The 23,928-nt window shown below is 52.1% G+C and overlaps 10 protein-coding genes across 10 annotated transcripts; 5 read left to right on the top strand and 5 right to left on the bottom strand.

Moving 5' to 3' along the window:
* Window positions 1–777: 777 nt before the first annotated feature.
* Window positions 778–2,743, top strand: DCS_03682 (uncharacterized protein; the record flags this gene model as incomplete). Its single annotated transcript, XM_040800999.1, has 4 exons — window positions 778–1,066; window positions 1,141–2,057; window positions 2,130–2,516; window positions 2,570–2,743. 4 exons carry the CDS (start codon window positions 778–780, stop codon window positions 2,741–2,743), a joined length of 1,767 nt encoding a protein of 588 aa, XP_040656032.1.
* An 873-nt stretch (window positions 2,744–3,616) lies between these two features.
* DCS_03681 (uncharacterized protein) lies at window positions 3,617–3,868 on the bottom strand (the record flags this gene model as incomplete). Its single annotated transcript, XM_040800998.1, has 1 exon — window positions 3,617–3,868. One exon carries the CDS (start codon window positions 3,866–3,868, stop codon window positions 3,617–3,619), a length of 252 nt encoding a protein of 83 aa, XP_040656031.1.
* A 1,136-nt stretch (window positions 3,869–5,004) lies between these two features.
* On the bottom strand, window positions 5,005–6,675 carry DCS_03680 (uncharacterized protein; the record flags this gene model as incomplete). Its single annotated transcript, XM_040800997.1, has 4 exons — window positions 5,005–5,391; window positions 5,447–6,094; window positions 6,146–6,241; window positions 6,337–6,675. 4 exons carry the CDS (start codon window positions 6,673–6,675, stop codon window positions 5,005–5,007), a joined length of 1,470 nt encoding a protein of 489 aa, XP_040656030.1.
* Window positions 6,676–8,144: 1,469 nt separating this feature from the next.
* Window positions 8,145–9,269, top strand: DCS_03679 (uncharacterized protein; the record flags this gene model as incomplete). Its single annotated transcript, XM_040800996.1, has 2 exons — window positions 8,145–8,207; window positions 8,256–9,269. 2 exons carry the CDS (start codon window positions 8,145–8,147, stop codon window positions 9,267–9,269), a joined length of 1,077 nt encoding a protein of 358 aa, XP_040656029.1.
* A 299-nt stretch (window positions 9,270–9,568) lies between these two features.
* Window positions 9,569–10,818, bottom strand: DCS_03678 (PH domain containing protein; the record flags this gene model as incomplete). Its single annotated transcript, XM_040800995.1, has 2 exons — window positions 9,569–10,570; window positions 10,627–10,818. The coding sequence occupies 2 exons, from the start codon at window positions 10,816–10,818 to the stop codon at window positions 9,569–9,571; spliced, it is 1,194 nt and encodes a 397-aa protein (XP_040656028.1).
* A 1,502-nt stretch (window positions 10,819–12,320) lies between these two features.
* On the top strand, window positions 12,321–15,968 carry DCS_03677 (importin beta-3 subunit; the record flags this gene model as incomplete). The annotated part of the gene is made up of 6 exons (XM_040800994.1): window positions 12,321–12,503; window positions 12,609–12,828; window positions 12,897–13,072; window positions 13,129–13,560; window positions 13,623–15,694; window positions 15,761–15,968. 6 exons carry the CDS (start codon window positions 12,321–12,323, stop codon window positions 15,966–15,968), a joined length of 3,291 nt encoding a protein of 1,096 aa, XP_040656027.1.
* A 1,258-nt stretch (window positions 15,969–17,226) lies between these two features.
* DCS_03676 (CRAL/TRIO domain protein) lies at window positions 17,227–19,154 on the top strand (the record flags this gene model as incomplete). The annotated part of the gene is made up of 3 exons (XM_040800993.1): window positions 17,227–18,417; window positions 18,485–18,626; window positions 18,694–19,154. The coding sequence occupies 3 exons, from the start codon at window positions 17,227–17,229 to the stop codon at window positions 19,152–19,154; spliced, it is 1,794 nt and encodes a 597-aa protein (XP_040656026.1).
* A 167-nt stretch (window positions 19,155–19,321) lies between these two features.
* Window positions 19,322–19,970, bottom strand: DCS_03675 (HIT family protein 1; the record flags this gene model as incomplete). Its single annotated transcript, XM_040800992.1, has 5 exons — window positions 19,322–19,429; window positions 19,492–19,506; window positions 19,581–19,673; window positions 19,743–19,811; window positions 19,872–19,970. The coding sequence occupies 5 exons, from the start codon at window positions 19,968–19,970 to the stop codon at window positions 19,322–19,324; spliced, it is 384 nt and encodes a 127-aa protein (XP_040656025.1).
* Window positions 19,971–21,342: 1,372 nt separating this feature from the next.
* DCS_03674 (uncharacterized protein) lies at window positions 21,343–22,085 on the top strand (the record flags this gene model as incomplete). The annotated part of the gene is made up of 3 exons (XM_040800991.1): window positions 21,343–21,419; window positions 21,498–21,713; window positions 21,785–22,085. 3 exons carry the CDS (start codon window positions 21,343–21,345, stop codon window positions 22,083–22,085), a joined length of 594 nt encoding a protein of 197 aa, XP_040656024.1.
* A 133-nt stretch (window positions 22,086–22,218) lies between these two features.
* On the bottom strand, window positions 22,219–23,928 carry DCS_03673 (uncharacterized protein; the record flags this gene model as incomplete). The annotated part of the gene is made up of 1 exon (XM_040800990.1): window positions 22,219–23,928. One exon carries the CDS (start codon window positions 23,926–23,928, stop codon window positions 22,219–22,221), a length of 1,710 nt encoding a protein of 569 aa, XP_040656023.1.

Genomic DNA, 23,928 nt, shown 5'->3' with positions numbered 1-23,928 from the left:
ACACCTACTACTTACTTACAGCTGCAGTACATGTAACTACTTGCACGCAAACGGAGCACTCGAATGCAGGGTATCCTGCTGACTCGCTGCTGGCCGACTACACTTCCAGCACAGAAGCCACTGTGACTGCGTCGCTGCTGTCCACTAATGTGCGACTACCAGCACCGAGAACATACAACAATGACGCCTTATGCCATACCGGCTTCAGGCGATCCCCCTTTGCTCAGTGCGTAGTGCCTGGGTACTGGAATACAGTACGAACACATGGAGGCGTACAGTACCTAGATACGGGGTGCCGAGTATGCTGTACAGTTAGTACGCAGTACCAGCTAAGTACTAGGTATGTATTTATAATACTGGACCACTAACCAGGTCGGTCGCCGTCAGGTCATGTCCGTTGCTGGTGTTGACGAGAACGGGAAAAGCAACGACCGCCGTTCCCGGCTGTCGCTTCGCTTCGCTTCGCTTCGCTTCAGCAAGTCCTTCCATTCACAACCACCTCCGTTCGTGCCGCGCCTTGTCCGTCTACCGTAGAAGAGGGCAGAAACGGTGGCGGGAACGTCGAGGCTCGGGCTTGAACGACCGACTTCCTGCCTCCGTCACTACCTTTTCAACCCATGCCGCACCCCAAGACGGCCGTGCACATGCCTAGTTAGCATCGTACTTGAAGACCAAAGGCCTCTCGCCTCGTCCTCCCTGCATCTCCATCCCAGAACCCTTGAACACCTTGGCACTTCAGGCTCGGTGCACTGGAGCGCCTCGCAAGACTGGCCGTTCATGGAACGACCATATCGTCACATGGGCCGACCGGCGATCATCACCCTCGCAGTCCTCCTACTCCTTGTCGGCCCGTCTCTCGCCCACCAAGCTACGGCCATCCCAGACTACGGCGGTGGCCTCCCCCCTCAACATCAACCGCACCAAGCCCATCCGCACAACGAATCGGCTGCTGTCGACCAACCCTCCAGCCATGGGCCATCCTACTTTTCCCATCCGGACCACGCCGGCCTCATCTACGCTCACATTGCGCTCATGGTCCTGTCATGGGTCGGTGTCCTCCCCGTCGGTGCGATCCCCCTTGATCCTGCATGAGCCCGTCACTATCCGCTGCTGTCGCTGATCTGACCGTCATCTCGCCAGCGGTAATGCTGTCCTTGTCCAAGTCGGAACATACCCTGGCGTTGCAGTTTGTCTTTCTCGCCACCAATGTCGCCGCAGTCCTATCGGCCGTCTTGTACAACGCCAAGACACCCGACTTATACCCCAACAATGCCCACCACAAGATCGGTTGGGTGGTCACATGCGTTGCCTTCGCCCAAGCCTTCATCAACCTGCTTAGCAAGGTCCGCCCTCGAGCGCGCGCCTGGCACTCGAAGGAAACGCTGAACTACACTCCCGTCTCATCCGTCCCCACTGATGGCGTGTACCGTCTGTCCAACGACAGCGGCCAGGGCACGGAACCCAGTACCGAGTCTCTCTGCAGCATCTCCCTGTCGACTCACGGCGGCAGCGGGGACGGCCTCCTGCTTCCTCGCCACGGACCGGTCGCCGACCATTATCGGGCCGCCGCCGGCAACACCAGGCGGGCCTTCCTGTCGTCTCTTGATGATCCCCCTTCGCTTGGCGCTAGCACCGCTCTGTGGAGGATCTGGAAGTTCCTCCGACTGCTGTCTCGAATCACCGATCGCGTAATATTGCCCTTGGGCTCTGTTGTCCTCCTTACTGGCATCGCCACCTTTGGCCGCTTCTTCGAGGGTGCTGGTATATTCAGCGGATTGGCTCATTGGATCAAGGGCGGCGTCTTCCTCTGGCTCGGCCTCTTCACTCTCGGCCGCTGGTCCGGAAGCTTTGCTGAGCTCGGCTGGGCATGGAATCTGCGTCCGCCCTCGGCGCAGCGTCGCAACCTGCCTTCGGCCGAGTTTGTCGAAAGTGCGCTCATCTTCTTCTACGGCATAACAAACATCTTTCTTGAGCATCTAGGCGGCTGGGGTGGTGAATGGACTGCGCAGGATCTGCAGCACGTGGGCATCTCTGCCTGGTTCCTCGGTGGTGGCCTGGTGAGTCATCCATCCATTCATCCATTCATTCATCCAACCCTACTTTTCGACAGAGCTGACAAGAATGGCAAGTGTGGGATGCTGGTTGAATCCACCAGCATCCGTCGCCTCCTCAACGCCCCCGTGTCCAAAGTTCTGTTGGACGACCCGTGCCCAGACGAGGAGCGGCAGCGACAGACGACGACCCCGGCCACCTATCGCTTCTCCATGAACCCTATTCCAGCTCTCGTCATTCTCTTGCTCGGCAAGATGGTGAGCTCCCACCACCAGACATCGATGGTCGCTACCATGCTTCACAAGCAGTGGGGGGGCCTCCTCATGGGTGCCTCGATTGCCCGGGGTTTGTCGTACGTCCTCCTATTCCTGAGACCGCCCCAGTCCTCTCTGCCCTCCCGCCCGCCCACGGAACTCCTCGCCTCGTTCGGGCTCATTGCTGGGGGCATCATCTTTATGACGAGTGTAAGTCGGGCCCACCAAACCCCATCTCAGACAAGTTTCTGACCAAGTCACAGAGCGCCGGTACAATCACAGCCATGGAGAACAGTGATCTTGATGCCATGTTTATGTACACCATCACTATGGGAGTCGTCGGCTTGTTGATGGCATGGGAAATCGTGGTGCTTGCCATCAAGGGGTGGGCTTCTCGAGTCGAACGGCACCCTGCGTCGCTTGCCACCACTTCCTAGCAGTCGCTAAGAGCTTGGATGCCGAGCAATGAAAAGTGCTGGCCCTCCCGGCGTAGTGCATGCCCACGCCGCCCGCGTATGACAAGCCTTTTTGGGCTTTGCCTGTCTGCCGTACTTTGTGTCACTCTCTTGCGTATGTCACATTGGCTCTACATTGCTCGTTGTTTTCTCCTCTTTCTGCTCTGTCTTTTATTTCTTTCAAATACCCATCACAGTTAAACTAGCACATGGCTCGAAGTACTTGTATGTATTCATATCTTGACAATTACCAAAAAAATGCAACAGTGATCCTGCCAACGGGGTTGGAATGGCTGATGGCTCCGAACCACTTTCCTCGGAAAAAGTGAGGAGGTTAAGTATGTGTGTGCTAGTCGAGGTGCCCTTGGAGAGAGCCCATGCATCGGTTTATAAGAGCGTCAGATCCGGGGCTATGGCCCGCGAAATCAATCTCTTGCAATTGCCACCCAGCACAAGTGCGAAAGGGATCATTTGGCGGCAAACAAATGCAACAGGCGCTGGTCCAGATGGTAATTGTGCACCACGTGCCAGCTGGTCCGGCACAATTCATTCCGGAGTCATCTCCAGGCCAGGTGGAAGGCCGCTATCGGTAGGAATATCTGCATGGTTTCAACACGACTCGTCCGATGTGTATGCGCACCAAATTAAGCTAGGCGCGGATGAAATATTATCTGGATGCCTCCAGCATTGCCACTCCACTTGGTCTCGCAATCTCCTGCGGCATTCAGTTCTGTCGACTTCCACATGGTGGGCCAAACACGCGATGGGTGCTTGCAGAGCGAACGTTGACAACGGGGGGCCTTGACAACGGGGTACCCAAGCATGTCAACAGCCGCGTTTGGAGAGCGGTGCGCTTCAGGCGCCGGCATCTCTACTCTCGGCCTTTGAGAGATCGGACACAACTCGCTTCTTGTCCTCGATCGAAAACTGACACGTGCCCTGCCGAAGTGCATGGACAAGGAATGAGATGGAGTCGCCCTTGAAATCGTCGGCGTTTCTGACATGATCGAGGTCTGCAGACAGCTCGGCTGTGGTTCGTTGGAGGTAGAAGGATGAGAACTGGGCCTCGAGCGACGACTTTCCGTCGTCAGTGGACTGGGGAGGCATAATTAATGACGTAAAACTTGGTTCGCCTTTTCGGATTACAGAATTTCCACAGTATCTACATCCGGGTGGATGTGGTGTTGAAGTAGGTATGGGTGTTGAAACCCAGGCTGTCGATGAAGAATCAGCAGTACCGCCTCAACTTGGGGTGTTTCCAAAAGTCTACGGAGTATTAATACAGTTTCTCCACTCTAAGTACATCTGGAACCGCATTATTATCCAGCCTTGCTACCTCACTCTGAACTAGCCAACCAACCAGCCAAGATGGATATGCAGGACTCAACAGAGTGGGTGCTCCATAAGTAGTAAGTACGTGTACACACTGGGGTGCCTTCGGCCTTTTGGAGGCCAGAACAACATTCCCGTCATGAGCTGTTCCCTCTCGGTCGGCCGCCTCCTGGCCCCTCCGCGCAACGGGATTTTCACGCCTTCCAAGATACTCACAACTGCGAATTCTTGCATTCAATGTGACTAGTATAACGACAGCTACACGCATCATGAGGCACGGTAAAAACCCTACATTTATGCTGATACGTCGAGTTCTGATCACTGCTATAATTATCGAACGCAGCAACCTTCGATGTATCAATGAAGCTAAGTACATTAACCAACTCCACAAACGCAACAAATATGAATGAAAACATGAAAATCATGAGAAGCGTGGGAACGCCATGACAATGTGGGACCGAAACTTCGCCAGCTGAACAATGGCTGCCATGAATGATTCATATATAATGGCAATGAAATACTGGCATCAACATCTTCTTGTGCTCTCTGTAACAGATGAAAACGAATATTGTCACCGGGGGGAAGGTATGGCAGGAATACCAATTAGCTTCCCAAAACATGACAAGGGACATCACAGCAGATTTTGCTTAAGATGGAAGAATAACTAATCCAGGCATTGGAGCATAAAGAATGGGAGGGGAGATGGGGAAAGACTTGACCCAAGTAAATCGACAGCAACATGAGAGAAACATCGCTTAGACGAATGCGTGGGGGACGGGGCTAATGAAACAAATGCGGAGCTGTTACGAGACACAGATGCAATGTACAGCGTCCCGCCCATTTGGACACTGTTCTGTCGCCAATGCTGAGCGCAGGCTATCATAAAGTCGCAGTACTGCTTTCTTCGGCCATCAAGGCTGATACCCACCAAATCCGTTATTGTAGGCCTGGCCTGCTTGGGGCTGATTCCACTGGGCGTTGGGTGTCTGCGACGCGCGGCCAAATCCACCCACAGTTGGAGATCCGCCATATCCCATGGGAGAGTCGCCGTAGCCGGCTGGCGATCCCGATTGGGGACCGCCAAAGTTGCCAGGCTGGTTCCCATATTGGGCTGACATAACTGGCATTAGACAAATAGTCTCCTTCTGCATGGAGGGTTGATACTTACCTCCATACTGTGAGTAGTAGGTGGGGGTGCCTGGATAACCCGCAGAAGTCTGCGGGCTCTGCGAGCTGTATTGTTGCGACGGGTCAAAAGTCTGCTGCTGGGCGCTGCTTGGAGTCTTGTCCTTGCCCCACTGAATAATGGTTAGCATGCCCTCCGCGTGCCATAGACTGACTGGGTCGACTTACGCTGCACTTGAGGGGCCTGCCGTTAACGTTGTACCCATTCATCTGGCAGATGGCCATAGCGGCGTTCTCATGCGAATCCATTTTGATAAAAGCGAACCCGCGGTCTGCCTGGAAACGGGATTCCACAACGAAGCCAAAATTCTGAAACAGGGGCACGACATCGTTTGCTGTCGTGTAAGGAGTCAAGTTACCCACATAGCAGGTTGTTTGCCAGCTCGGGGTTTGGCTGAGAACAACCTCGTAGCTGGCAACGCCATGGGATGGAAACTGGTGGTGGCCGTACGGTGTAGTTGGCGTCATGCCCATAGAGGACATTACCTGCTGCTGGGCCATGGATGGCTGGCCCTTCTGGTTCGCCCAATTGCAGCGAATGGCTCGCGATCCGAGCCATTCTCCGTCCATGGAGCTCAACGCCTTCTCGGCTTCAGGACGGTCGCGGAAGGCAACAAAGCCGTAGCCCCGCGTGCGGCCTGTCTTCATGTCCCACATGACGCGAGCCTCGGACACTGAGCCAAATGCTGAAAAGGCCTGTAGGAGGACCTCGTCGTTGACCTCATTAGACAAGTCGCCGACAAATATGTGGAAGTGGCCAGACGTGTCCTCCTTGCTCGTCGTGTTGGACTGGTAGGCCCAGTTGACGCGGATTTCCTATCGCAGTCAGTCAAAGCCCATGCCTGATCGAATGTCGGGTAGCAGTACGGATTGGTGAACTCGTCGTCCATTTAATGTCTGCATGGCGCGCTCGGCGGCACCAGGGTCGTCATATTCCACAAACCCATAGTTGTAGCCCTTAGCCTGTGGTTGGGTTTCGCATTAGCATCAGCATCTCAGTCGCCATACACAATCGTTCCCATTTCTCAACTTGCATTTTTGTCAGGAATAATCTTGACATTCTGGACGTGACCAGTAGTCTCAAAGATTTGACGGAGGACGTCTTCCGTAACTCGCTGGTCCAGTCCGCCGATATAGAGAGCCCGCTTGTTAGGCTCAGGGGCAGCTCGCCGGAAGCCGGCCGAACCACCGGGGGACATCATGCCACCGTTTTCGCCGCCAGACATGGGAGATGTTATGGCCGTTGGTATCGGGTTGGTGTTCTGGGGGATGTGAAGCGGAGGCGGGGGCATTTGCGATGCGTTGACCTGCCCATTCTGGGCCCCTTCATAGCAGGGGTTCGGCTGGGGTTGGGCCGTCATCTGCGGCGGATTGGAAGCAACTCCAATGTCAGCCATGGTCTTTGCTGCAAACGTTATGTTTCGGGGTTATAAATTCGCGCGAGAGAGGTTTGCTTTAATGCTAAATCCTGGTGGGCTTCCAGGAGGGGGCGGGAGGAGGGGCGCAAATTGCGCGATTGGAAATCGGTATAGCGGAGCCGACGGTGACGAACAATGCGTACCATGTATGAAACCTCGATGGGAGTGTGATCAGGTGACGAGCACCTTGAAAGGGAGCAACTAAGTAGCCAGGGGACACCTCGAGAGGCTCGTTGGGATAAGGATGATATGAATGAGCTCAACTTGGAAAAGCAGGAGACGGATGCTGGGGCAGCCAAGATGAAGCGGGACCAACAAAGACCAGAAAAGCCGCAGCAAATGGTTCCAACGCCAAATGAAAGGCAACGGTAATCAGAAATAGAATGACGAGGCAGTGAAATGGCAAGCAGTCGCTGCGGCAGCTATCACGACCAGTCGAGAACTCTTTTTTCTTCGGCGCTGAACAAGAGCAGGGTGTTGGAGGGTTGTAAGCTAGGCCAAGGGAAGGAAGAATGAGCGGACGTTGACTAACGAGCCTAGAGTGGTTTTAGTACAGGTGGGTGGGGAACGTGATCTGGACGAGTTGATGGGGGCCGAAACTTACTTAGAATAGCCAGGCCTCTGCACCTGTCCTCAGAGTTTTCGCAGCTTCGCTTAATCATTGTCTTAAATTTTGCTAGTACAACTATGCATGCATTTCATAAGTGCCTTCGTAAGGCCTTTTGGCATTAAGCAACTATTGCACCTTATATACTAGGAAATCAAATATTATGAATTAGTTGAGGAATTAAGCTCCTTTTATATTTACTAAGAAACCTCTAATATATTAGCCTGCAGTTCCTGTATTCATTCTTTATATTCCCTCTGATATCCATGATATTATTTGTAAAATTCAACTTAAATACTATATTGTAAATACAAAGAATGTATAAATATAAGTCTAGTTATTACAGAAATACAAAACTTAATATATTATTACATATTAAAGAAAATTTCCTAACTATTATAACACTAAAACTTCCGATGTACGAAGTACATAAGTAATGTATTATTATTAGATGATTCACGAGTACTTAAGTACAGTACAGTACTTAGAAGCTGAATATGCAGTCCGACAACATGGTACAAGTATAGTGGTCCCGAAATCCTAGCCCGCCTCTTCAAGATGTGCACCCGACCCTGGTTTTAGCGCCATCATGCAGAGGATTATTAGCTAATATTTCGCTTTTCTCGGTCGCTCATCTACAACGTAGGAAATGCGGGCTGCCCATTGCAATCGCCTTTCAATCCCCATCGTGCGCCACGGGTTCCATCAACTGCCACATTGTTGGTCGGAGTCAACACCCCTAGAGCGTAGTCCAAGGTCGCATCGCCTTCTCATCATATAAAATCAAGTCCATGCTATGCTGCCTGCTACATCACACTCAACTCAGCCCTTTTTCAACACAATGGCCACTCCATCGAGGACAAAGGATCCCCTTGAAGCCATCCAGCTCCTTGTTAATGATGTGGTAAGCGAAATCTATAGCCTACCACCTACTTCGCGACTGACTGCACAGCTTGTTCAAACTGGCAAAGCTCTCCGTGCATCACGTAGAGATAAACAGGGCAATACGGGCGCGGCACATGGGTCACTCCCGGCTAAGCTTCCCGAGACGGTCAAGGCTTTCCATGCCGCTCTTGATGATATTGAGAGCGATATTGTGAGCCTCCCCCGCCATTGTGCCATCCTTCACATTTCTCACCTTGGCAAGCAGATTCGTGCCAAGTCAGTGTTGCTTCGCGACCTGAACGAGTGTCGGGCGCCAAATGTCCAGAATGAGCCGATAGAGCCGGAATTGCAACCCATGGAGACACAGCCTATCAACCTAATAGGCACGGATACCGACCCGTCACCACCCGCCTTGCCGAATATGCAACTCCTCAAGAGCGAACACCCCGGCGGCAAGCCTGTAGCACCATTCCCAGACATGGGCATGAGCCTGCCAGAATCCACAGCCAGGAAAGACAGCATGCCGGTGCCATCTACTGATTTTGAGAATGGAGTCGTCAAGGTCGAAGATGATACCAATGCTGCAATTCCAAGTGGAACCCAAGCCAGCGATCCCTTCGTGGTTGACACGTTAGAAATGAATGCGGGTTTGAACTTCACCGACATGGAGTTTACTTTGGCGCCCACCAACAACTCCCAGGAGCAACCCAACGACTCCTCCATTGACCTCACTTCACTTATCCCGGCTGACGGCGTGGGCAAGACATTGGCATCGATGAGCACTACTTTGCCTGCTGGCCAGTCAGGGATGACCGAAGCGCCTAGTACGACGAACAGTCCGGGAAAGGAAGACGATGTGAAAAACAGGGGCACGTTGCAGGATTCAGACGCTGCTTTCACCGACATGTTCCCTGGTGATGGACAGGCGGATGGTATGGATTTTGACTTCAGTCTTGATGGCGGTATGGGTGGTGACACATTCGACGACCTCATGAACGACCGCGATAACACATTTGACGCTATGGAGCATGGCGACTTCGATGCTACCTTTTTCGGCCTGGACAAGACGGAAGGCACTTGAATGAATGGCTTTCTTCATTCCGATCCTGTGGCTGGCTTAGGAAAGGGCGGGAGCACCATCCGAAATATGTGACCAACGATCATGAAGAATTGATGTCCTCTTATTGCGTATTTGAACTAGAATCGGATCCCAAATAAATGGCCCAGGTTGTTGTGCAAGTGATTGAATCGAGAAGGAGATCCGGAAAAAAAGAAAAAAGATCCCACGACGTAGAAAAAAAGTTGAGCAAAGGGAACATGGAATGGGCAGAGGCCAGGAAGACCCTCTTTAACTCATATCGACAAGCATCTTGATTCCATTCATGAAACGGCCGCCGTGCGCGCCTCCTGGCCCCGTCGGCGAGCAAGCAGACTCTTGAAGGCTCCAATAAATTGCACCAAGCTCTCCTCGTCGCGGGCACAGAACCGGTAGCTCTTCTCCTCGGTGATTATCTGCAGGCAGTTCTCCTTCCTTCGGCTGACGGGATCCAGCTCCACCACTTCAACGACGGCAGAGACCTGCACGATCCATTCGGCAGTGTACTCAGAGGCATCCTTGTACAGAATGAAATTGCGCGCCCGCAATACCCCCCACAAGTTTTTCCACTGACGCACGCCTCTCTTGCTCCGGAGCATCCACAGCCGGCCTTGCCAGATGACTCGGTCCAGATCTCTCTCGACATTGCCGGCATTGTGCAATGTAGCCAGTTGGCTTGAAGAGTGGTCTCCTAGGGGTGTTCCTCTTGGTAATGAGCCCGTGTCGACCGGCGGGTACCCCGTCGGACTCTCGTTCAAGGCGTTACGTATCCGATGTGCGCCTTCATGGCCGGAACCGTCTGAGAGAAAAGGCAGCTCGTTCCCTGACATGCCGGACCAATCCATGTTGGAAGATTCTCGTCGGCTAGTACGGTTGAGGGTTGGAACAGGAGGATCGTTGTTCTCTGGTGAGCTTGAATAGATTCTGTCGCTGTCATGCCCAGCCAAACTTCGTCCGAGCAAGTCAAAAGACGGTAGCCTGTTGGATGAGAGGCTGCGCGCCAGTGAGCTGGCGATATAACTTCCCTCCTCCTCTTCAATCCTCGCATCCTTCCGTATCAGCCCGACCCACTCCTGAGCATCTTTTGAGGTTGGAGCTTGGAGATGAAAGTTCTTCGACGGCGAGAACAATCCGAAAACGTTCTCACGCTTATGCTTTGGGTCCTTGAGAAAGGCTACAGCAGTTAGGTCTGACAGGTGTATTTGATGGCGGAGCTTGTCCTCTTTGTCATTCTTATACATGGACAGTGTATTTGGCCGAAGGACGATATAGATTGTCTTCCATTTCTGTAGCTGGAGTTAGCAAGCTGGTGTGCTTTTCGAGAAGTAATATCGCAACCGACCTTTGTCTTCGCTGTTCGCTTCTCGACATAACCGCTCTTGATAATGCGGTCGTTGTCAAAGCAGCCGTTCTTGTTGACGCTCGACGACTTGAGCTCACCATCGTTTTGGCGGCACCTGAGCACTGTATCACGCACCCCACGATCCATCGTGCCCTGCTGTGAAGTGACAGCAGTTGCCTCGGCTTCAGCCATAACTTGGAAATGGCGATGGTGGGTAGTAGTCCGTGTCACACCCACAGCACCGGGTGGCGTATGTCTGGCATGAAGACACCGCGTGGCCGTCACAGATAGGAGTGGTCCCTAAGCAATGCGAAGGGAGCAATGGCTTCGAGCCGTCGTTCCCTTGTCTCAAGTACTGAATCTGCGAGCTGGAGGCGTCAATATTAATGTCCACAGCAATAAATGTGTTGCGGAGTAGTGTTTGTCTCTGCGCTGCTACTTGGATACTGCCTGCGGGCACCTGGAGTATGGTGAAGTGAGGTGATGCTGACGGGGCCAACGCCAGACGCAGTCCGGTCGTCGCATAGCTCAGCCTGTACGGGTTACCTCCGAGAGAGAGAACATACGAGGCGTTCTTAGCAGGTTTTGGCAGTTACTTCTCGGGTGTTGATTGAACACGTGCTGCGCTGGCTGCAGCAGCACGCGGACGTTCGAGAAGTCAAATCTGGGTTCCTCTGCCAATCCTTACTTGCGAATGTTGGAGGTGCTCTCAAGGGTGAATCAGCATCGACTGTGAGCTATCTTGGGCAGGGATGATTATCTGACTTTGATTAGCGCAAGGAATGTCACTGTCGAATACCCACCTGTTATGGAGGGGTACTCTACTGCGTTCCACATGGTTAAACAATCCATAAAGAACTAATACATTTTATCTATCATAAATAGAGCGGGTTTATATGGGCGGCAACAGGTCGGGTAGGGTGAGGACAACCAGCAGTATGTATTAAATATACGACAAATCATAAGGAAGTGTATGTATTTAAATAAAAAATACAATGTAATATCTTCCCTGTAATATAGGCTACTAAGTTGAGGCTGCTCTGATTGAATACAGCACATATTTAGTACGCAATTCAGAACTAAAGTGAAATATGCAAAAATATAAGCCATTTCTCTACCAAGAGGATAATACCTATGTAAAACCATTCTCTTTAGCATACTAGCTGTAGCAGATATTAAATATTGAGTTAGCATATATATACATATATATATATTTGAGTGTCTACTTAGTGTGGCTGGATGGGCCAAGGAGATTGATTGACTGAGTGTCACGGGCTAGCCACCCTGAAGTCGCAACAGTTATGGTAGATAGCATAAGTACTTACTGTACTTTGCCTTGGAACTTAACTTACCCACCATATTTGCATGCATGTACTTACACCGATGTGTCCCACCAACTCCAACCCGCATGCAACAAAAACCACGCCGGGCAAAACTTCCCCTCCCCCACTTCCTACCGCCCGCCAAAACTCGGATCAGGTCCTGTGGGTCCATCACCTAACTCGTGTTTACAGTATTACTTGCCCAATACCCATCCCACCTACTCCTCTTGCCCTACTTACGTACCGCCGACAACTTGTCGTGAATTTCTTGCAGACTACGACGCGCCCCAGAGCAAAGCACCATTCGCTAGCTACACGGTCGACGATCAGACATAGATTGGACGGCGCCGACGCCATCGAGCCGTCGCGATCATGTCTCTTCTCTCCCCCGACATTCACGCCGAGATCACTCAACTGCTTCAGGCCCTCCAGTCCGCAGACAATGGAATTCGCTCCCAGGCCGAGGAACACCTCCAGAACAGCTGGACCAGCGCCAGGCCAGAGGTATTGTTGATGGGCCTCGCTGAACAGATTCAAGGAGCGGGAGATAACGCTGTGCGTCCCCCCTCCGCCCCAACTCGTCTTTCGCACATGATCTGCATGTCGTCGGCTGCCGTTCTAGTTGTTCCCCAGCTCCAAACTAATCACCACAATAATCAGATCCGCTCATTTGCGGCTGTTATATTCCGACGAATTGCATCCAAGACCAGAAAAACGGAAACTGGCGACAACATGGACATGTTTTACTCCTTGTCCAAGGATCACGCCGCAGTCATTCGCCAGAAGCTTCTTGAAACACTTGCCGCAGAAGCCGACCGCATGGTTCGCAACAAAATCAGCGACGCTGTTGCCGAGCTTGCACGCCAATACTCAGACAACAGTCCGTCACCTTTTTGTTTGCGGCATTTTGCTTAGATTCCCAACATGCTAACAGTCATGAGCTCACAGATGATACTTGGCCGGAGCTTCTCGGCGTTCTTTTCCAACTGAGCCAAGCCCCGGAAGCTGAGAAACGAGAAAACGCGTTTCGTGTCTTCACGACAACCCCAAGCGTGATCCAAAGACAGCATGAGGAGACAGTCCTTCAAGCCTTCCAAAAGGGGCTGAAGGACGAGGCCATCATGGTACATTTCGGTTGTTTCGCGTGTTGTCAGTTTGTTGCGCTAACCGACTGTCATAGGTTCGCTTGGCCGCCATGGAAGCATTTGCAGCCTTTTTCCGAATCCTGCCCAAAAAGACACAGATGAAATACTTCTCGTTGATTGCAGACGTCCTCAACGTCCTCCCCCCAATCAAAGAATCCAAAGATTCGGAAGACCTCAGCAAAGCCCTCCTGTCTCTCATCGATCTAGCCGAGTCAGCACCCAAAATGTTCAAGCAACTTTTTCACAGCCTCGTCCAGTTCAACATATCCGCCATCCAGGATAAAGAGCTTGACAACATCTGCAGGCAGAACGCCCTCGAGCTCATGGCTACCTTTGCGGATTACGCACCCTCAATGTGCAGGAAGGACGCTTCATACACGACGGATATGATCACTCAATGCCTGAGCCTGATGACTGACTTGGGAGAGGACGATGATGATGCTGCTGAATGGCTTGCTTCTGATGATGTGAGTACCGTCTGACTATGTTGACCATCCGAAAGAAAAAAAATCTCACACTTTTCTTGCAGCTGGAACAAGACGAGAGCGATCAGAATCATGTTGCCGGAGAGCAGACCATGGACCGACTTGCCAATAAGCTCGGTGGACAGACCATCCTGGCGCCTACTTTCAACTGGCTACCCCGCATGATGACTTCAATGGCGTGGCGAGACCGCCATGCTGCACTGATGGCCATCTCGGCAATATCGGAGGGATGCAGAGAGTTGATGATCGGAGAGCTTAGTCAAGTGCTCGACTTGGTTCTTCCGGCCTTACAGAATCCTCATCCTCGTGTGCGTTGGGCTGGTTGCAATGCTATTGGCCAGATGAGTACCGATTTTGCACCCAAGATGCAGACCGATTTCTACGACCGGGTACTCAAGGCTATAATTCCGGTCCTCAACTCACCCGAAGCCCGCGTCAAGTCTCACGCGGCAGCGGCATTAGTCAACTTTTGCGAGGAGGCCGAAAAGACGGTCCTCGAGCCGTATCTGGACGAGCTCCTGTCCCATCTCTTCCAGCTGCTTCAAAGCGACAAGCGATATGTCCAGGAGCAAGCTTTGTCCACTATTGCGACCATTGCCGACGCTGCCGAGGCAGCTTTTTCAAAGTATTACGACACCTTGATGCCCCTTCTCGTGGAAGTCCTGCAAAAGCAAAACGAGAAGGAGTACCGTCTCCTTCGTGCCAAGGCCATGGAGTGTGCCACCCTCATTGCTCTGGCTGTCGGGCGTGAAAGGCTCGGCCCTGATGCCATGACACTAGTCGACCTTCTTGCCAACGTTCAGACCGGCATTACTGATGCCGATGACCCGCAGGCGCAGTATCTGATGCACTGCTGGGGTCGAATGTGTCGTGTGCTGGAACTGGACTTTCTCCCGTTTTTGGACAGTGTCATGCCCCCGCTGCTCGAACTTGCCATGGCCAAGGCTGACATACAGTTGTTGGACGATGACGAGCAGGCCGAACAGATGAACGGCGAGGATGGCTGGGAGTTTGTTCCGCTCAAAGGCAAGATGATCGGCATCCGGACAAGCACAATGGACGACAAGCACATGGCCATTGAGCTTCTAGTTGTCTACGCCCAGGTACTGGAGGGCGCGTTTGCTCCGTATGTTGCCAACATCATGGAGAAGATTGCACTGCCTGGCCTTGCCTTCTTCTTCCACGATCCGGTCAGGTACATCTCGTCGAAACTAGTCCCTCAACTTCTGAGCTCGTACAAGAAGGCATACGGCTGTCCGTCAAACGAGCTAGCAGGACTTTGGACTGCGACGGTAGACAAGTTGCTAGAAGTCCTTTCTGCCGAGCCATCGATCGAAACCTTGGCCGAGATGTACCAATGCTTCTACGAGTCTGTTCAGGTGGTCGGCAAGGATTGCATGACAGCCGAGCACATGAACCGCTTCATTGACTCGGTTCACTCTACGTTGGAGGACTACAACGATAGGGTTGCCAAGCGAGCCGAAGATCGGGAGGGTGCCACAGCCGACGACGTTGAGGACGAAGCTGAGGAGATGCTTCTTGCGATTGAAGATGACCAAACTCTTTTATCGGACATGAACAAGGCCTTTCATTCCATGTTCAAAAACCATGGCGCTGCGTTTCTACCAGCCTGGGAACGACTGATGCCGACGTATAAAAATTTCCTTGTCTCTTCGGATCCGACCCAGAGACAGTGGGGCCTGTGCATTGTCGACGACGTCCTCGAGTATTGCGGGCCAGACAGCAGCCGATATGCTAACTACATCACTCAGCCTCTCATTGATGGCTGCCGCGATCAATCGCCAGCTATCCGACAAGCCGCTGCCTATGGCATCGGTGTGGCAGCGCATCGCGGCGGAGCGGCCTGGACCCAATTCCTGGGGAACGCGGTCCCTTTCCTGTTCCAAATGACGCAGATGCCTGATGCACGAAGCGAAGACAACGTTTACGCCACCGAGAACGCCTGTGCCGCCATCGCCAAGATCTTGCACTACAACGCTGGCAGCATTGGTGATGCACAGGCTGCCATGTCACAGTGGGTAGACACGCTACCAATTACAAACGACGAAGAAGCAGCGCCATATGCATATGCGTACCTGGCTGAGCTTATTGACCAGTGAGTTGGCCAACGCCCGTGAATCGCTTGCGAAGGATGATAAGTGACTGACAGGTTAATACACAGGCGGCACCCAGTGGTTATGAATCAGCCGGCGAAGATATTTGTCTTCATCGCGCAGGCTCTTGAAGCAGAGTCGCTTCAGGGTCAGACAGCTAGCCGAGTGGCGGCGGCGACGAAGACTCTGCTAGCGACAGCCAACGTGGACCCGATGCCTCTTCTCCAGCAGTTCTCACCGGACGCGCAGCGAACGATTATGGGACATTTCGGCTAGGAGCTGAGTTGACGTTTACTTACAATATAGGTAAAACTTTGACATCGAGTGTCCGTTTTGTAACGCTGCACGTTGCGAGGATTCAGCAAGACCTCGGAGATGTATGCCGATGATACCAAATGCGCTTAGGGTCAACTCGTCGACTGGCTGCTCTACGTCACAAGCGTGAGAGAGCTGCAGCTCGAGTATTGACGAACGAACAGAGGTTAGCGGTAAAGTCGATTTGATGACTGAGGGCTGCTAGCAGTTGGAGGCGTGGCATGGAAGTGTTGCAGTAATGCATCATCTACAAACTTGTGACTTGTCACAGAGCCGAGTTATTTCAATGAAGGAAATGAAATCCAATATTTATCTCGTAGCTTCCAAATCAATACCTTGTGACAGTAGTTTTAGAGGTTTTACTCAGCCTTGTTAAAAAAGGTGGAAATCACCTCATAAATGCAGTTACAAACTACTACTCTGGCTTCTGAATTGCGTTATATACAACTCTATATTCTAATGCAATGTTATTGTCTCGGGCGACGCCCGAGTAGGAGTTATTTGTCAAGCCCGAACTTTTGGGGCCTGACTGTCAATAGACTCTTGTACTGTGGTCAATTGAACACAAGTACACGCTTCTTGGGCAATGCGTTCCCTGCTGCCTACGAAGTACGAGGAAACAACAGGGCAGCACCTGCTGACGCAATGAAAAGTAACATGACCACCACTGCTTCGCCCCGTACAAAGTTGCTATAGAATACCCTACATGATGTTTAATATTTACCCATTGACCACATCTGTACTCGTCAGTTACGGAGCACACGTGTGTGGACACAACCCTGGCTATGGTCTTCCCGACTCAGAGCTACCCCACCTCTACTCTACCCTCTGGTTAATAAACCCCCTGTTATAGGGGAGCAAGTTGAGTTGCCATTACAGTAGGGGGGTTGGGTTCTCCAGATACCTGTACATCAGAAGGCATCTTGATTCGAGTATTAAAGACAACGACTAAACCTGTACATGCGTTTCGTATGAAGATTATTGCTGTACAGGTGACACCGGCGTCCGGGGGGCCTACATTGCTACTTGCATTCCGTAGTACTTACCACTTACTTCCACATCCATATGTGCTAGTTAGTTATCCGAAAGCTCATCCTTCGTCGGCGACCCCTTGGTTAGCCTATTAAACCGAGCGACTAGGGCTAAACAGATCACTCTCCCCACCGACTTGGTCTACCATGCCCAATTGCCCATCTCCAGCTAACATTGTTGTCCCTTCATGAAGCAAAGCATCACGGTCATCATCGAGGTTCGAGCAAGAAGCTTGATTCCGTTTTCGACCGTTGTTCCCGAGTTAAAGAGACGATTGCAGCGACGCTGCGTTGCAACTGTCGTCCGCTCCTTCGGCAGTCCGAGTCTTTCGGTCGATTCTCGAGCACTGAATCCCACCAAGTTCCTCCAGCTCCAGTTTCCCAAGGCCTTCCCGCATCTTCCCAAAGATCGAATTCTGAGTAGGCGGTCCTGCTACACGAAGCAGCGAATTTCGTCTAGTCATTGCACGACCGCTGTCCGGTCCCACCACCCAAACCACCCCAGCCTTGGAAGCACCCTCGCCCTTTACCCTGCAGCTGTCACAGCCATCGTAGCCTTTACGCTCATTTCCTGCATCGTGGTGGCACTTAACGTCACAACCACGCAGCCTGGCGACCCACCAGACGCCTCCTCCTCCGTTGTCGCCATGTCCCTTGATGCCGCAGCACCTGGCCATGTTGGCAACCTGACGCCAGAGCAGGAAGAGAAACTACGCCAACTATGGAGTGCGATATTCAAGGTCTGCGGCGTAACAGAAACATCCGCTTCGGACGAAACGCCAACCATGCCTCTACCGAGGGCCGAAACTGAGTTTTCGCAGAAAAAAAAGCATGGAATATTTCGATGGAAGAGCGAGAACCCCGAGAGCACAACAGAGACGCGCCCCGCGGACGACAATGACAGATACGGACAGACGAAACAGTTCCAAAACACACTGGCCAGCCAGACACCCGAGTCTATCCGTCAGGCTCTCTGGTCCATGGTCAAGCACGACAACCCAGACGCTCTTGTACTGCGATTCTTGCGGGCTCGAAAGTGGGACGTTGACAAGGCGATTGTAATGCTCATTTCCGCCCTTAGTTGGAGGAACTCCCAGATGAAAGTCGACTCTGACATCATGATGAATGGCGAAGGCGGTGCCGCTTTGGATGAGAGGAATGGCGCTGCTGACGCCAAGAAACTGGCAAGCGATTTTATGACGCAATGCCGGACGGGGATGAGTTTCCTGCATGGCACTGACAAGGAAGGCCGTCCCATCTGCATCATCAAGGTTCGCCTGCACAAGCCGGGTGCCCAATCTGCAGAGAGTCTGGAGAGGTATACCGTCTTTGTCATTGAGACAGCTCGCATGGCCCTCAAGGCACCTGTCGATACCGCCGTGAGTACCTATCCTGAGATGCCGGCTTTGGCCCACTGGAACAAGAAACTTACAATGTACCCCAAAGACCGTCGTTTTCGACATGACTGGGTTCACATTGGCCAACATGGATTACCACCCGGTCAAGTTCATGATTCAATGCTTCGAGGCAAACTATCCCGAATCTCTTGGAGCCGTCCTGGTCCACAATTCCCCGTGGGTGTTTCAAGGTCAGTCAATCTCAATCCACCCATGTAATCCGAGTGATGAACGCGAGCTCACACAAATCATGGTCAGGAATCTGGAGAATCATTCGCGGCTGGCTCGACCCTGTTGTGGCTGCCAAGGTTCATTTCACCAACAACCGCGCTGGACTGGAGAAGTTCATCGCCGCCAACCAGATTATCAAAGACCTAGGAGGTGACGAGGATTGGGAGTTCACGTACGTGGAGCCCCGTGAAGGGGAGAATGACGCCATGATGGATACGAACACGAGAGATCGGTTGCTTAAAGGTAGAGCGGAGTTGTACAAGGAATTTGAGGCGGCAACTCAGAAATGGATCCAAGCGCCCGATTCACAAGAAGGAAAGGAAGCCGCTGCCGAGCGGCCGAAGCTTGCGGAGAAGCTTAGAGTAGACTACTGGACCTTGGACCCGTATGTGCGTTCGCGGTCTCTATACGACCGTATCGGCAACATCCTGCCTGGCGGCGGTGTCAACTGGTATAACAAGGACAAGAATGCGACGGCCACGAGCTAACGACGACGGAAGCCAAACACCCAGTACAGAGGGAGATACCCATTTGGACGGATCGCCGTGTTGGGACGAAGATGGACGTCGGGGCGCCTGGAGAGAGCTTGGAGAGTGAAAGTCCCGCGACGAGCATTTACGCTGGCCAGCTGCATTGGGATCACCTGCAAAGCTTGTTACATCTTGGACTTGATATCCTCGCAGAGCTTCTTGAGTTTATCCATGTCGCCGGTTGTGGCGGGCCATACTATTCCCAGACCCTCGGTTTCGTTTGGCTTTGGAATCTAAGGAGCAGGCGACACGTCAGTCGACGGCAATGGCGTACACAGGTTACCAATGTACTGACCATGTGGAAGTGAACCTACACGTCGCCATCATAATAGGCAACATCAGCACGGGCTCACGTAGACTAAAGCTCTTCTCGCCGTCACTCACATGATTGACCTGCTGATGGGCCATGATGCCGTTGTTTTGGAGGATATTGTATTCAGTGGCGCCAGTGGCGGCAACAAGCTTCTTGAGGGTGGGCTGCCGAGACGTTGTAAGTCACGGCATTGTCACTTATCGCAGCTGGCGGGGTCAGGGGAGCAAGCTCACCAGAATCTCAGTTAGCTGTTCATCAGGGATGTCGGCGAGCTTCGCCCCATGGTATTTAGGAATGACAAGCTAAACGATGGCGATGTTGGTGTTAGCGAGGCGGTAGTGGAATGGAGGCGAGCAACGCACAGCGTGACCCTTGCTGAGGGGTCCAATGTCGAGGAAGGCGAGAGTCTTGTCGCTCTCAAAGATTTTCATACAGGGTATCTCGCCTGCGATGGAAAACATGATTGTGTTAATTAGCTTCGATGCGCCACCACGTCCTCCATCCTCGACGAGACGCAGGGTTTGCTTGAAGCTTAATTACCCTTGATGATCCGGCAGAAGAGGCAAGAGGCCATGTTCACTAGGTTCTGGCTTCCGGACGAGTTGGGTGGGTTGAGGATACAGTAGCAAGTAGGAAGAGGTGAAAGATGAGGTAAGGATCATTCCAGGAACTGAGGGGAATGTGAGTATGGCACAGTACATGCACGGGGTAGGGGTAGTAAGCCTTGTGAACCGACTGATGTAATACCAGTAATAATAATTAATGGGTGTCACTGAGAAGAGTAGGTAAGCAAAGCAAGTCCACATCCCAATGCTTGCACTTGCTGTTGTACATACACAGACAAGTATATTCACAGCTCCTTGTATCCAAATATCTGTAGTTGTATTTAATATGCATTGCTTGCTTCATGCATTGCTTTTATTGCTCGTTGTATTCCACCGTGCGCGCTGCGAAATATATTCCTGCCACAGTTGGACTTTGCACCAAGGAAAATCCTGTTATAGGGATAACTACGGCTACCTACCTAGGTACAGTAGTTCTGTCCTGTACTCACTGAACCCTCACTGAACAGTGGTACCTGTCAACTATTAGCAGCTGTGTCTAAATCTACAGTAGATAGTCCTAGCGCACAATATAAGTACGGGCTGCTACCTAAGGTAGTACTTACGCCGCTGTTCATAGCATACTTACTGTATTTGCACAGTGTTATAGGGGATGAGCATGACAAGCTGTACGTTGGTGCAAGTACGTGTACATGCTGCTTGTAAGTATTACTAGGTACTTACAAGTAAGTGCATCCATGAAATTGGAAGTATTGTTACCGAAAGAATGCTGGCACCACCATGAGAGCAACTCGCAAGGACAAGGTCCTACAGTAATACTTACAAGCCTGAAACGAAATTTCACGTATCAATTACTCTGTACTCCGTAAGTACAGTACAAGTAAGTATACAGTACTATGTAATTATTGAGTGAGCAGCACAATGTATTCCGAATGTACGGAGTAAGTACCCAGATGTACCTACTATACTGACTTGCTGTACTCCGTACTTCATGCATAAATACTTAACAGTATCGATATTGTTTGCATATTAATATGGATACAAATTGGTCCGAACGAACCGCCCAGCTGCAACGGTACCTGATTGGTTGGGCGGCGTTGCTGGTTGCGTCGTACCCATATGATGTAAATAAGTAGTAGCCCCTCCACCGTCACCTTGTCCGAATTGCATGTTGGTTTGCGCAAGATGATGATGACCTGCGGGCTGTACGGCGCATACTCGTACAGTACTCGTAGTGCGCAGCAACACATTCGACATTCGCACGAGAAACATGTCTGGTTATATCGGAACTCCACTCTACGGCGGCGCAATCGTCTGCGACCTTCCTGCGAAGTTTGCTGATGTCAGGTTTGCATGCATCCATTCCAATCCCGGGACAGCACAGGCAACGGATGACGGCTGACGACTCCACCTTGCTTGGAATAGCAAGCTGCGCCAGGTCCCTGACAACCAGGAGGTATGGATCGACAAGAACGGCTATACTAGTATCATATTTGACATCACCGAGCGAGTTGGCGGCCCTGGTTCCGGCCTGGAGATCGATGGCCAGGCCCTGACGACCCATCTCGAAGACATGGTTGGCTCTGACATTGATACCGTCAAGATCTGGAACACGGCCGAGACGGAATTTACTCGCCTGGAGTACGTTGTTCACTTACCCAGCGTGCACAGCCCCGTCCGTACCTTGGGATCTAACGCCCATGCCGTTATAGATCCAAACCGCCAGCGTACACGCTCATAGCTACCCAAACGCGAAAAATCAGCCAGGCGCAAGGGCAACCCTCTACGCCCGACTTTACCGCGATTATTATGACCCTCCTACGCCTTGAGGAGTATCAGACGGATATACTCATCACCACAAACGTTCCTCACATCAGGGGCGAGTACGACGAGGATGATGTTGACCTCGAACTCGGCAAGCAGGGCAAGCTCATTGGTGACGCTGTTGAATATTCAGCTCGCATTTGGGAGACGTTCAAGATCAAGGACCATGGTCTGTTTGGAGAGCACTGAGGCAGGCAGAAACAGACCGATGTCAAGGTGACGGGGTTATGTGGCTTGTGTACCCGATAATATATACGGCAATGCTTATCATCAGCGCCGACTCATGTGTGTTCCCTCCCTGTGCGCCAAAGGCTTTGCACTCTTAAACACCTACATGACGAGAGTCGGGCCCTGGCTTGTTCTCGATTTTACCCACTTCAATCTTGCTCGCCGCTGGAAGGTGCTCCTTCGTGTCAGCCCACCGCTTCGCGACGATCCGCAGCACCTCCTTCTGCGGGCTACCTGGGTTCTCGCCCCTCACTATCCTCATCTGCTCCTTGACGAATATCTGGTAGGCACTCGGCTTCCCACTGGCTGCACCACCGCCTCTGGGCACTGGCTTCGTCTGCTTGAGGGTGCAGCCGCAACTCCCGCATCGATGGCGATGAGGCTCGATGCTCTTGGAGTGGCGTTTGTACTCGGAACTGCACCCCGTGCACTCCCACACGTACTTGAAATCGATGTCGTACGTGTGCTTCGTCGTCACCTTGATACCCCTCGAGTTCCCGAATGCGAGGGAGCACTTGGCCGCCCACTTTTTGAACTCCTTGCCGTGTGGGTTGTCTGTGACGCCAGTGACCATGAAATTGGCCAAGTGACAAAACTCATGAGCCAGCACATTGAGCAGCCGGTTCTCGTCGTCAATAACCTTCTCCGCAAGCTCGATGGACGCGTGGTGCTTGTACGATACAGCCACGACCATGCCGTCGGCCTGTTTGCTTCGAATCATCTCTCGTTTCCAGTTTGCCCTTCCAGCTGTCGTGTTCAAGGTCTTTGACCACACCAGTTTCACACCTCCGGTCAGCTTGGTCATTTTGAGTATTTCGCCGTGAGTGATCTCTGTATCGAGCTCGAGAAGAAATTGCTCTGCGATGGAATGTTTCTCCGCATCAAACGCCTTCTTTGCTGTCTTTTTCGCCTTTCCTTTGGTCGGTGCCTTAACCTTCAGGGGCGCTTCTTTGCGTGGCGAAAGCGGCTTGACACAGTTTCCCTCATCTTTCGTTTGCGAGTTTTCGGACTGTGTGCCGAAGGCCTTACGTTTGCCGCGCCCTCCCTCTTGTTCTGCATCATCGTGTGAAAAATCACGAAGACTGATGCGGAGCCTTTCAAGGTCGATCTCCAAATCCGATTCCTGGCCCGGGTGGTGGGGGTGGAATGACTCATCCTCTTGGTCCTGTCTAGTCTGCGAGGACTCACTCGTCTGCATGCGCCCTTTGTTTGAGACATGGGCAACCTGTTGTCTTCCTGGGTTATCAGCGTTGAGCGGTCTCAAGGCTTCAAGTGCCCCCCTCGACCCACCAGGGTGCTGCCGAACCCTGTTTTTGCATCTCAGCGCCATTGGGGATGTGTTCAGAGAGTCTTGGTTGAAAGAGCTATTCAATTCAAACTCAGACTCGGCGCCATCGCCTTGACTGAAAGACTCTTCTACGGCAGTATGGTAGATGCTAGATGTTTCGTGATCCGAAGCATCGTGCGTGATTTGGGTGACTGCATCCGATAAGAAAGCCCGTTCCCGAGTTGACATCCTTCCGAAATTCTCTTTCTCATCTGCCTCGTTGTGTACAACAGTCCGCCCGAGACTTCGATTGACGGTGATTGACCTATTACCTCGTGTCTCGTGGTTTGACTTTTGCGGTATCGTGTGTTGAATTCTGGCAACTTTGCCCGGGTCGTTGTTGAGAAATGCATTGGCAATATGTCGTCTGGAGTGGGGATGCACCCTTTCGCCGTCATCATTCCATGGAAGGAAGAGAGGATTGGAGTCGACCTGATCTCTGTCTCTCAGACGACGGACCTTGCGCGTCGAAGACAT

Source organism: Drechmeria coniospora, chromosome 02 (genome assembly GCF_001625195.1).
Source record: "Drechmeria coniospora strain ARSEF 6962 chromosome 02, whole genome shotgun sequence".
NCBI lineage: Eukaryota > Fungi > Ascomycota > Sordariomycetes > Hypocreales > Ophiocordycipitaceae > Drechmeria > Drechmeria coniospora.
Note: the sequence above shows the minus strand (reverse complement) of the source record. Positions and strands in the feature narration are given on the sequence as shown.